Below are 14,198 nucleotides of genomic sequence, written 5' to 3'. Positions count from 1 at the left end.
GGTATCGGGTAGGGTACGGGTATCGTGTAGGGTACGGGTAGCCGGGGTATCGTGTAGGGTACGGGTATCGTGTAGGGTACGGGTATCGGGTAGGGTACGGGTATCGTGTAGGGTACGGGTAGCCGGGTATCTGGTAGGGTACGGGTATCTGGTAAGGTACGGGTATCGGGTAGGGTACGGGTATCGTGTAGGGTACGGGTACGGGTAGCCGGGTATCGGGTAGGGTACGGGTATCGGGTAGGGTACGGGTATCGGGTACGGGTAGCCGGGTATCGGGTAGGGTACGGGTATCGGGTAGGGTATCGGGTATCGGGTAGGGTACGGGTATCGGGTACGGGTAGCCGGGTAGCCGGGTATCGGGTAGGGGCCGGGTATCGGGTACGGGTAGCCGGGTATCGGGTAGGGGCCGGGTATCGGGTACGGGTAGCCGGGTATCGGGTACCCGGTTGCGACCTCTGGCGACCTCTGTGCGTGCGATGCGAGCGAGCGAGAGACTCACTTGAGCAGGTCCATCAGGTGGCGTATGAAATCTCCCTGCCCAAGCAGCAGGTAGCGCCTCATGGCCTGCATGTGCTCCATGAGGGTGGTATCGTGAGTTGAGCGTGTCCAGAAGGTGACGGCTCGTGCGTGCGTACACCGTGTCGATCTGCAGCTGGGACCACTCCCACTCGATGTCTGCACACAAAAGACAAAGACACCCGATGTACAAACGTAGATATACGTAACTTCAACCGTGATGATGGGTACAAACGGAGCGATCGTTGGAAAGATTCCGATTTAAAGCTTTCGTGACTGCAGGGATTCATCTTCTTGGTTCTTTCGGTAAAGTCACGTAGAATGGAAATAATAAAATAATAAAAATAAAACTTCATAAAATACAATTCTCAAACATAATAAAATACAATCGTGAGAATTGTATTTTATTTCGATTTAAAGCTTTCGTGACTGCAGGGATTCATCTTCTTGGTTCTTTCGGTAAAGTCACGTAGAAGGGAAATAATCAAACATAATAAAAATAAAACATAATAAAATACAATTCTCACGACGTTTCGGCCACAACGCAAGCAGCCGTCCTCAGGTGAAAGACTCTGTCTCCCCGACAGACCTGGTCTTCACCTGAGGACGGCTGCTTGCGTTGTGGCCGAAACGTCGTGAGAATTGTATTTTATTATGTTTTATTTTTATTATTTTATTATTTCCATTCTACGTAACTTTACCGAAAGAACCAAGAAGATGAGGTACCAGTCTATTTTACCGAGTTGTTGACATCCCCAGCGTTTAACAGCGCTGCTGTTTTTGGTTTTGGCAGCTAACATCGGCAGTAATTCCGAGGTGTATCAGCTGTTCCTTCCCTTTTAGCCCCGCCCACCTCCACTTCTAGCCCCGCCCACCTCCTCTTCGAGCCCCACCCACCATCCCTTCTAGCCCCACCCACCTCCCCCTTCTAGCCCCGCCCACCTCCCCCTTCTAGCCCCACCCACCTCCCCTTCTAGCCCCGCCCACCTTCCCTTCTAGCCCCGCCCACCTCCCCTTCTAGCCCCGCCCACCTTCCCCTTCTAGCCCCGCCCACCTCCCCCTTCTAGCCCCCCACCTTCCCTTCTAGCCCCGCCCACCTCCCCCTTCTAGCCCCGCCCACCTTCCCTTCTAGCCCCGCCCACCTCACCTTCTAGCCCCGCCCACCTCCCCCTTCTAGCCCTGCCCACCTTCCCTTCTAGCCCCGCCCACCTCCTCTTCTAGCCCCGCCCACCTCCTCTTTGAGCCCCACCCACCATCCCTTCTAGCCCCGCCCACCTCCCCCTTCTATCCCCGCCCACCTCCCCTTCTAGCCCCGCCCACCTTCCCATTCTAGCCCCGCCCACCTTCCCCTTCTAGCCCCGCCCACCTTCCCCTTCTAGCCCCGCCCACTCCCCCCCCCCCACCCTCCCAGTCCCCAACTGCCACATTTAGATAAGCTCCTCCCCCCTCCCCTGAACCAGTATATATAAGATCTTGTCTCTTGGATTTCCCTTCACTTGACACGCTAAATCTGGCTGTGACGGTCCCCTCACCTGAAGACGGAGACTTGCGTTGCCTCCGAAACGTCGCGATTTAATTTAGTTATTTTCATTTATTATTATTCTATTTTATTATTATTTATTACCTACGTGACTTTACCCAATTACAGCCGAGTTGACCTAGGGGTGGCCCAGAACGGGTTCAGATATTCGCCGCCGCCGTTGGCCGTGAGCGGGAATCGAACTCCACCGCTCCCCAAAGACGAAGATCCCCCGCGTAGCCTCAACAGACTGTAGGGGCAAGTGCTGTTAGCGAGCACCTATGAAGGCCGGCACAGCACACGAGGGGGTGGGTGGCCAGCACCACGCCCGGCCGCCTTTGTCTCCCCAGTGGCGATGTTTACTACACACCGCACCAGGTACTCATTTGAGGCCGAGTCGACCTAGGGGAGGCCCAGGACCGGTTCAGACAATTGTCACCGGTGCTGGCCGTGAGCGAGAATCGAACCCGGGTCGCCAGGTTTGTAGCGCAGCGTAGCGCTAACCACTGCGCCACCACTCCCCACACACCCACACAGTGACACACACTCAGTGACACACACACACAGTGACACACACACAGTGACACACACACACACACAGTGACACACACCCACACAGTGACAACAACAACAACCGCCATTCGCCACTAAGTGGCGGTGACGTCACCACGACGCTTGTGCCAGGCCATGTGCACCTTGAGGCCACGTGAAGTGTCGAACGCCCGCTGGCAGGAGGTCACGGGGCAGACCTAGATGCCACAGGTCGACTGACCGAGATGACTGGCTGATGCACCACCTGTGCCCCCTCCTGTGCCAACTCGCTGTGCTTTAGCCACCCGGCGCTCCGCTCGTTGTTGTGAGCGAAGCTCCTCCGCCCTCCGTTGTTGTTGGAGGGCGACTGCCTCCAACTGCCCAGTAGCGTCCTTCACGAGCCTCCTCCACAGAGGCCGATCTTGACACCGCTGGTACCGGTCATCGTCAAGTCCGAAAGAACCAAGAAGATGAATCCCTGCAGTCACGAAAGCTTTAAATCGAAATTTAAGTCCACTCAGCTCCACGTCCTCCTGTACCACATCGCTCCATCTTTTCTCTAGCCCGTGCCGCCCCCGTTTAGCCCCCTCGATCCGCTGACAGGAGGTCACGGGGACCGACCCAGTTGACACTTCACGGCTAAACAAGCGGGGCGCCGGGGGGGGGGGCGGTGGTGGTGGATCTTTGTCTTTGTGCGTTCCTCACCTCCGTCGCCAGCCGTGAGCCCGTGCCTTTGATCCTTGAGTTGCGAGCTGGGTCTGGGTCGTGTGCTCAGTGTCCGGTCCTGACACACCTGGTGCAGGAAGTTGATGGACTTCCCGATTGAAAGCACCTGCCAAGCACAGAGATCCCCCGCCACGTCGCCTTCAACGGCTGTGTGGGGCAATACTCTTTGGTGCTTTCGGTAAAGTCACGGAGGTGAAATAATAAAATGATATGAACTAAATGAAATCACGACGCTTCCAACGGAACGCAGGCGTCTGATGACGGACGCTTGTGTTGCGTTGGAAACGTCGTGATTGATACTTGTGTACTACACTACACTATACACTACACACTAGACACTACGCTTTACACTACACTATACACTACACTATACACTACACTATACACTACGCTTTACACTACACTATACACAACACACTACACTACACTATACACTACACACTAGACACTACGCTTTACACTACACTATACACTACACTACGCTTTACACTACACTATATACAACACACTACACTACACTATACACTACACACTAGACACTACGCTTTACACTACACTAGACACTACTACACTATACACTACACTATAGACTACACACTAGTGCTGTACTAGTATACTACACTATACACTACACTATACACTACACTATACACACTCCGATTTAAAGCTTTCGTGACTGCAGGGATTCATCTTCTTGGTTCTTTCGGTAAAGTCACGTAGAAGGGAAGTAATAAAATAATAAAAATAAAACATAATAAAACAATTCTCACGACGTTTCGGCCACAACGCAAGCAGCCGTCCTCAGGCGAAGAATGAGAACATTATCAAGCTAGGAGCTTATATAGGTGTTGCGAGGAGGAGCGCCTTAACAAAAGAATGTGCATATGAAGAGGAATTTAGCATACCAATGGACAATGCGTAGGAGGTGGGCGGAGGGGTTTCAAAGTCCCATTATGCCCATGCATTATGCAGGATCAACAGCACCACGGGGGGGCGCAAGGAACAGCGTTAATAAAGGAAAGGAATGTTAATGATATGTCCTTTATTAACGCTGTTCCTTGCGCCCCCCCGTGGTGCTGTTGATCCTGCATAATGCATGGGCATAATGGGACTTTGAAACCCCTCCGCCCACCTCCTATGCATTGCCCATTGGTATGCTAAATTCCTCTTCATATGCACATTCTTTTGTTAAGGCGCTCCTCCTCGCAACACCTATATAAGCTCCTAGCTTGATAATGTTCTCATTCTTCGCCTGAGGACGGCTGCTTGCGTTGTGGCCGAAACGTCGTGAGAATTGTTTTATTATGTTTTATTTTTATTATTTTATTACTTCCCTTCTACGTGACTTTACCGAAAGAACCAAGAAGACTATACACACTATTATACACTATACACTACACTACACACTATTATACACTACACTACACACTATTATACACTACACTACACACTACACTATACACTACACTATACACTACACTACACACTATACACTACACTACAGTAGAGTCAGCTGATACTACAGCCCCTATAGTAGATACTACAGTAGAGTCGGTGGATAGTACTGACCCTATAGTAGATACTACAACAGAGTCACTACTGCCCCTATAGTAGATACTACAGTAGATAGTACTGCCCCTATAGTAGATACTACAGTAGATAGTACTGCCCCTATAGTAGATACTACAACAGACACTACTGCCCCTATAATAGATACTACAACAGATAGTACTGCCCCTATAGTAGATACTACAGTAGATAGTACTGCCCCTATAGTAGATACTACAGTAGATAGTACTGCCCCTATAGTAGATACGACAGACACTACTGCCCCTATAGTAGATACTACAAGAGACACTACTGCCCCTATAGTAAATACTACAGTAGATAGTACTTCCCCTATAGTAGATACTACAGTAGATAGTACTGCCCCTATAGTAGATACGACAACAGACACTACTGCCCCTATAGTAGATACTACAAGAGACACTACTGCCTCTATAGTAAATACTACAGTAGATAGTACTTCCCCTATAGTAGATACTACAACAGAGTCACTACTGCCCCTATAGTAGATACTACAAGAGACACTACTGCCCCTATAGTAAATACTATAGTAGATAGTACTTCCCCTATAGTAGATACCACAACAGAGTGCGATGTTTGGGGTCTACTGCGCTCACCTTCCGTGCCTGCTCGCTGGAGATGAAGGAGGGGATCATGGACTTGCGCAGCGAGTACTTGTCGTGCCACAGGCGCTCCGCTTTCACCCCCGGGTCGGCCGCCACGAAGAACTTGGGGGGGTGGGGGGTCGGGGGTCAGGGGGGGGAGGGGGCAGGGGGGGCGGCGGGGGAGGGGGGCGGGGCGTCACACCACAACACAACACGGCGTGTCAACACGTAACGTAACGTCACAACACAGCACGGCAGGGCGTGTCAACACGTAACGTCACAACACGACACAGCAGGGCGTGTCCACACGTAACGTCATCATAACACAGCACGGCAGGGCGTGTCAACACGTAACGTCACAACACACCACAGCAGGGCGTGTCAACACGTAACGTCATCATAACACAGCACGGCAGGGCGTGTCAACACGTAACGTCACAACACACCACAGCAGGGCGTGTCCACACGTAACGTCATCATAACACAGCACGGCAGGGCGTGTCAACACGTAACGTCACAACACGACACAGCAGGGCGTGTCAACACGTAACGTCATCATAACACAGCACGGCAGGGCGTGTCAACACGTAACGTCACAACACACCACAGCAGGGCGTGTCAACACGTAACGTCACAACACGACACAGCAGGGCGTGTCATCACGTAACGTCATCATAACACAGCACGGCAGGGCGTGTCAACACGTAACATCACAACACACCACAGCAGGGCGTGTCAACACGTAACGTGATGTCACAACACAACACGGCAGGGCGTGTCAACACGTGACGTCACACCACAGCACGGCGTGTCAACACGTAACGTAACGTCACAACACAGCGCGGCAGGGCGTGTCAACACGTAGCGTGACGTCACAACACAGCGCGGCAGGGCGTGTCAACACGTAACGTCACAACACACCACGGCAGGACGTGTCAACACGTGACGTCACACCACAGCACGGCAGGGCATTTCAACACGTGACGTCACAACACAGCACGGCGTGTCAACACGTAACGTGACGTCACAACACACCATGGCAGGGCGTGTCAACACGTGACGTCACAACACACCATGGCAGGGCGTGTCAACACGTAACGTAACGTCACAACACAGCACGGCAGGGCGTGTCAACACGTAACGTCACACCACAGCACGGCCACCACAACGATCCGGACACGGCGCTGTGCGGCACACCACGGGGTGGTACAACACCGCCACGCCGCCACGCGTCATAGCGCGTGTCCCTGTGTGACGTCGTGTCCCTCTCAGTCGTCCTCCATGTCTCCCCGTGTCTACTCGTGTCTCCCCCCGTGTGTCCCCCGTCCCCGTGTGTCCCCCCGTGTGTTCCCCCGTGCATCTCCCCGTGTGTCTCACCCCGTGTCTCACCCAGCGTCTCACCCCGTGTCTCACCCCTTGTCTCACCCCGTGTCTCACCCCGTGTCTCACCCCTTGTCTCACCCCGTGTGCCTCCCCGTGTCTCCTCATCCCCCGTGTGTCTCCCTCCGTGTGTCTCCCACCGCGTCTCCCCCAGTGTCTCACCCCGTGTCTCACCCAGTGTCTCACCCAGTGTCTCACCCCGTGTCTCACCCCGTGTCTCACCCCGTGTCTCACCCCTTGTCTCACCCCGTGTGCCTCCCCGTGTCTCCCCATCCCCCGTGTGTCTCCCACAGCGTCTCCCCCCGTGTCTCCCACCTCGTGGAACGTGTCCTCGAGCTCCCCGTCGTAGATCCAGCGAGACAGCATCGTGTGCAGTGGCAGAGACACGAGACCCAGCAGGTGACGCGCCAGCGAGCGGACGCACGGAGAGCCGGAGCGCGTGTACGCGTGCACGCACGAGGCCAGCTCCCCTCCCTTGCGGCCTGGAACACCAGCGGCAACGTCAATATCATCATCAGCGGCATCATCAATATCATCATCAGCAGCAGCAGCAGCAACATCGTCGTCGTCATCATCACACAACGGGGAGCTGTCTCCCCTCGCTTCTGGCTTGTACATCATCAACATCTTCTTGGTTCTTTCGGTGAAGTCACGTAGAAGGGAAGTAATAAAATAATAAAAATAAAACATAATAAAATTATTCTCACGACGTTTCGGCCACAACGCAAGCAGCCGTCCTCAGGTGAAGAGCAGGTCTGTCGAGGCGACAGCGTCTGAATGAAACAGCACCAGGCTTGAAGCATGTATATATTTCACCTGAGGACGGCTGCTTGCGTTGTGGCCGAAACGTAGTGAGAATTGTATTTTATTATGTTTAATTTTTATTATTTTATTATTTCCCTTCTACGTGACTTTACCGAAAGAACCAAGAAGATGAATCCCTGCAGTCACGAAAGCTTTAAATCGAAATCATCAACATCATCAACATAATCAACAGCATCATCGTCATCATCGATATCATCATCAGCAACATCGTCGTCATCGTCATCATCATCATCATCATCATCACACAACGGGGAGCTGTCTCCCCTCGCTTCTGGCTTGTACATCATCAACATCATCAACATAATCAACAGCATCATCGTCATCAGCGGCATCATCATCAGCGGCATCATTGATATCATCATCAGCAACATCGTCGTCATCGTCATCATCATCATCATCACACAACGGGGAGCTGTCTCCCCTCGCTTCTGGCTTGTACATCATCAACATCATCAACAGCATCATCGTCATCAATATCATCATTAACAACATCATCAACATAATCAACAGCATCATCGTCATCAATATCATCATTAACAACATCATCAACATCATCAACAGCATCATCGTCATCAATATCATCATTAACAACATCATCAACATACGCGCATTCCTCAATGTACGTGTCCCCGTGTAAGCGTGTTCCTGCATTCGAAGCACACCACAAGCGTGTGGGTAGCGTGTGGGTAGCGTGTTCCAGAGGTCGCAACCGGGTACCCGATACCCGTACCCTACCCGATACCCGTACCCTACCCGATACCCGGCTACCCGTACCCGGCCGGGTACGGGTACCCGTTTGTGACCCTGGTGCGGCCGGGTACGGGTACGGGTATGCCGTGAGTCACTGGTAAGTCACCGTTTGTCACTCATTTCCCAACGTCTTGTCTCTTCTCACAATTCAAGTTCCTAGAATTAACCCACCCGCGCCTGCAACATGGCTTCATCCCAGAGGTCGCAACCGGGTACCCGATACCCGTACCCTACCCGATACCCGTACCCTACCCGATACCCGGCTACCCGTACCCGGCCGGGTACGGGTACCCGTTTGCGACCCTGGTGCGGCCGGGTACGGGTAGGCCGTGAGTCACTGGTAAGTCACCGTTTGTCACTCATTTCCCAACGTCTTGTCTCTTCTCACAATTCAAGTTCCTAGAATCAACCCACCCGCGCCTGCAACATGGCTTCATCCCAGAGGTCGCAATCGGGTACGGGTAGGGTACCCGTTTGCGACCCTGGTGCGGCCGGGTACAGGTACGGGTAAGGAATCAAAACCCGTTAGCGACCTCCGGAGTGTCCTCACCGTGGCAGCGATCTACGAGTGCGGCGAGCGAGTGGAGACGCTGCCTGGGCTCCGACGTCCACACGAGGAGACGGCGCAGGGTGAGGGAACCCTCGGGGCCGACGTTCACACCCAGGTCCTCCTCCACGTTCAGCTGCGGCAGTCGACATCGACATCAAGATCACCTTCATCAAGATCGATATCAACATCAAGATCACTGTCATCAAGATCACGGTCATCAACATCAAGATCACCGTCATCAAGATCACGGTCATCAACATCACGATCATCAAGATCACCGTCATCAAGATCACGGTCATCAACATCGATATCAACATCAAGATCACCGTCATCAAGATCACGGTCATCAAGATCGATATCAACATCAAGATCACTGTCATCAAGATCACGGTCATCAACATCAAGATCACCGTCATCAAGATCACGGTCATCAACATCACGATCATCAAGATCACCGTCATCAAGATCGATATCAACATCAAGATCACTGTCATCAAGATCACGGTCATCAACATCAAGATCACCGTCATCAAGATCACGGTCATTAACATCACGATCATCAAGATCACCGTCATCAAGATCGATATCAACATCAACATCAAGATCGCGATCATCAAGATCACTGTCATCAACATCACCGTCATCAACATCACCATCATCAACATCACCATCATCAAGATCACTGTCATCAACATCGATATCACCATCATCAACATCACGATCATCAAGATCACTGTCATCAACATCAAGATCACCGTCATCATCAATATCACCATCATCAAGATCACCGTCATCAACATCAATATCACCATCAACATCAAGATCACCGTTATCAAGATCACGGTCATCAACATCAATATCTCCATCAACATCACGATCATCAAGATCACTGTCATCAACATCGATATCAACATCAACATCGATATCAACATCAATGACACCATCATCAATATCGTTATCGCGATCATCAACATCACTCATCAACATTGCTATCACCATTCAATATCACCATCATCAATATCACTGTCATCAACATCGATATCACCATCATCACCATCAACATCACCACCATCAACATCATCACCATCAACATCACCAACATCAACATCATCACCACCAACATCACCACCATCAACATCACCGTCATCACCATCGATATCACCACCATCAACATGCATGTACGTACGTTCAACTTCTTTCGCACCGTACGTAGCCAGCCACGCTACTCGCCGGTGGCGAGCGGCCGCTTTGTCAACAAGCCGAGGTCACTCGGCACCTGACCTGCCACTTGCCACTCGCCCGTTCGTAGCGGGGGGGGGGGGGGGTGCGACGGGCAGAGGTCGCAACCGGGTACCCGATACTTGTACCCTACCCGATACCCGGCTACCTGTACCCGACCGGGTACGGGTAGCCGATTGCGACCCTGGTGCGGCCGGGTACGGGTAGGCCGTGAGTCACTGGTGAGTCACCGTTTGTCACTCATTTCCCAACGTCTTGTCTCTTCTCACAATTCAAGTTCCTAGAATCAACCCACCCGCGCCTGCAACATGGCTTCATCCCAGAGGTCGCAATCGGGTACCCGATACCCGTACCCTACCCGTACCCTACAGCCGGTTACGGGTAGGGTACGGGTGCGGCAGGGTACGGGTACCCGTTTGCGACCCTGGTGCGGCCGGGTACGGGTACGGGTAAGGAATCAAAACCCGTTTGCGACCTCTGACGCGGACCAACATCGGGGTACAGGCTCAAGTTGATTCAAAACCGGGGTGGGGAACGTCCGGGCCGCGGGCCTCACACGGACCTGTTCCAGCCATTGCGTTAGGGGCGAGTTGATCAAATGTCCGACCAATTATGAGGGGACTAATTTTTAAATCCTTTATATTAAGTTCACTTGCTTGCTTGCGCGCTTACGACCGTGCAAATCTTTCGGTCGTTTTTTAACCCACTTCACCGTGATCCAATCGAGCTGACATTTTGCACACAGACTCGTTGTGCGTGACAATTTATTTTCGTGAAAATTTTTTTCCATAACTTTAGACTTTTTAGGAAAAAAAAATGTATATTTAATTACCAATTGCTTAATGGAGGCAGGCAATCATCTGACCCATTAGGTGGCAGCCATCTCAAGCCAGAGGACGAGAGGACTCTAGCCGCCACGCATATAAAGGATTTAGAGTGAAAAACTTTGTTTTTACGGGTTAATTTTTTTAAGTCGATAATTTTGTACGGCCCCGCGAATTATGTTGTGAACATCCGAATGTCCCTTGCAAAGGAAAAAACTTCCCCACCCCTGATTTAAAGTGACAACCCGGTGCGATGTTGCGTGCGCGGTGTGTTTCTGTCACCTGGGAGTGGAGTACAGAGATGAGCCGATAGAATTCTTTCAGCTCTTGATGAAGAGCAGCGCAGAAGCTCTGTGAACACGGGGACACACGGTTACACCTACGGAGGCTGGCTCGCACCTCGCGAGAGGGTGGGCGTGATCAGCACCACGCTCCCCGGTGGAGTAATGTTTTAGGCCCAGCTGGTTTCAGGATACAAAAATCTGCGATGATGTTTGGACCATTGGCCAACATTTCTGCTGTTGTGTGAATGCTTCCTCTAAGGGCTGAACACGTGGACAATTTGTTATCGATGCTTTGGGGCCGTCCCTAAATGACGTTATGCACCCGGGGGGGGGGGGGGGGGTCAGACATTTGTGACGATGTGTGACGAGGGGGGGCGGGGGTTTGAGAAATGTGACGTCACATCAAAATGAGCAACTTTAAATGAATATAGACAACACGTTCTACTTAAATTCTTGGTTCTTTCGGTAAAGTCACGTAGAAGTGAAATAATAAAATAATAACTAAAAATATGAAGATATAAAAAAATAAAATAATAAAAATTCTCACAACTTGTGAGAATTCACTATTTGTGAGAATTTTTATTGTTTTATTTCTTATTTTATTATTTCCCTTCTACGTGACTTTACCGAAAGAACCAAGAAGATGAATCCCTGCAGTCACGAAAGAAGCTTTAAATCAAAACGTTCTACTTAATTGAATAGACTTTTAAATAAATGTTTTCTCCCACAACATCAGAGTGCAGCGCCACATTAAATACGCACTACAACGATAATAGTTTAAAGCGATTTGTAGCATGTTTTATTTTCATATTCGAGGGGGGGGTCTGACTTTTTGTGACGCCGTGTGACGAGGGAGGGGGGGGGTAAAAAATCGTCCAAAATCGCGTGACGTCATTTATGGATGGCCCCTTAGCTCCGGTGGTATAACCCACGCGATTAGCCCTGACAAAACGACTTCATTCTAGATTTGAAGCTTTCGTGACTGCAAGGATTCATATTCGTGGGTTTTTTCGGTAAAGTCACGTAGATAAAAAAAATTAAAATTAATAAAAGTAAAATTTAAAAAATTTAAAAATATAACAATTTTACAAAACGACTGTTTAGAACCTTTTCTCTGCCAAGGGGCATTCGGATATTTGCAACATCATTCGCGGGGCCGTACAAAATGATCAACTTAAAAATTAGCCCCGTTATATTTGCTCGAACATTTCATTAACTCGCCCCCTAATGCGACGGGCTGGAAAACTGCTTTTCTTTGGCGAGGCGTGTGAAGTTAGCCGGTATTGCTGCTACTCGCAACTGCTTTGCCAGGTTTGCTCCGAGATTAATCGAATTTCAAGTCCCGCCTGCAGTTGCCTTGGCAGGGCCAGACCCAAATGATTTTGTGGGGCCTCGTACGGCCGGACGTTCCCTACACCAGAGGTCGCAACCGGGTACCCTCCGATATCCGTACCCTACCCGATACCCGGCTACCCGTACCCGGCCGGGTACGGGTAGCCGTTTGCGACCCTGGTGCGGCCGGGTACGGGTAGGCCGTGAGTCACTGGTGAGTCACCGTTTGTCACTCATTTCCCAACGTCTTGTCTCTTCTCACAATTCAAGTTCCTAGAATCAACCCACCCGCGCCTGCAACATGGCTTCATCCCAGAGGTCGCAATCGGGTACCCGATACCCGTACCCTACCCGTACCCGGCCGGGTACGGGTAGGGTACGGGTACGGCCGGGTACGGGTAGGGTACGGCCGGGTACGGGTACCCGTTTGCGACCCTGGTGCGGCCAGGTACGGGTACGGGTAAGGCATCAAAACCCGTTTGCGACCTCTGCCCCACACCCTGCCCCAGTGTAAATGTTTACACATCGCACCAGCTACTCATGTTAAGGCTGAGCTGACCTATGTATGTATATACAGAGATCTTATTTCACAGCGCACGTAGTCAACCATGCTAATCGGGGAGGCCCAAAGACTGGTTCAGATATTTGCCGATGTTGGCTGCCCCGAACTCACTCACTCGGCTGCCCGAACTCACTCACTCAGCTGCCTCCAACTCACTCACTCGGCTGCCCAAACTCACTCACTCGGCTGCCCGAACTCACTCACTCGGCTGCCCCCCACTCACTCACTCGGCTGCCCCCACTCACTCACTCGGCTGCCCCCTCCCCCCCAACTGAGCTGCCCCCCCTCCCCCCCACTCACCTGCCCCACGAGGCCGAAGGCACGGTCGAGGGCGCGCTGGTCGACGTACTTGCGCACTTTGTTGTGCAGCCATCCGATCTCCGAGAGACGCGACGTCACGTCACGCAGAGACTTGGGGGCACCCACCTAATTATAGAAAGAAAAAATATATATATTTAGATTTAAAGCTTTCGTGACTGCAGGGATTCATCTTCTTGGTTCTTTCGGTAAAGTCATCACGTAGAATGGAAATAATAAAATAATAAAAAATTTAACATAATACAATAATTCTCATGACGTTTCGGCCACAACGCAAGCAGCCGTCCTCAGGTGAAGAACAGGGATGTCAGAAAGACAGCGTCATTCACATCATCATCATCAACATCATCATCAACAACATCATCATCAACATCATCATTAATATCATCATCATTAACATCATCATAATCAACATCATCATCATCTACATCATCATCATCTACATCATCATCTGCATCATCAACATCATCTTTTTTTTTCGATTTAAAGCTTTCGGGACTGCAGGGATTCATCTTCTTGTTTTTTTCGGTAAAGTCACGTAGAATGGAAATAATAAAATAATAAAAATAAAACATAATAAAATACAAAAATAAAACATAATAAAATACAATTCTCAAACATAATAAAATACAATCGTGAGAATTGTATTTTATTTCGATTTAAAGCTTTCG

General features: G+C 50.7%; 1 protein-coding gene across 1 annotated transcript in view; it reads right to left on the bottom strand.

The window, feature by feature from the left end:
• Positions 1–499: 499 nt before the first annotated feature.
• Positions 500–14,198, bottom strand: part of TUBGCP3 (tubulin gamma complex component 3) — a gene marked incomplete at its 3' end in the record, with an annotated part of 29,089 nt that continues 15,390 nt past the window's right edge. Inside the window, 8 exon segments of the mRNA XM_078623195.1 lie at positions 500–582; positions 584–675; positions 3,272–3,398; positions 5,476–5,586; positions 7,159–7,325; positions 8,969–9,101; positions 11,314–11,382; positions 13,510–13,635. Of these exon segments, the coding sequence (XP_078479321.1) occupies positions 500–582; positions 584–675; positions 3,272–3,398; positions 5,476–5,586; positions 7,159–7,325; positions 8,969–9,101; positions 11,314–11,382; positions 13,510–13,635 (908 nt within the window).

This window comes from Lampetra planeri, unplaced genomic scaffold (assembly GCF_965212315.1).
Source record: "Lampetra planeri unplaced genomic scaffold, kcLamPlan1.2.h2 scaffold_205, whole genome shotgun sequence".
Taxonomy (NCBI): Eukaryota; Metazoa; Chordata; class Hyperoartia; order Petromyzontiformes; family Petromyzontidae; genus Lampetra; species Lampetra planeri.
This window is presented reverse-complemented; position numbering and strand designations above follow the sequence as displayed.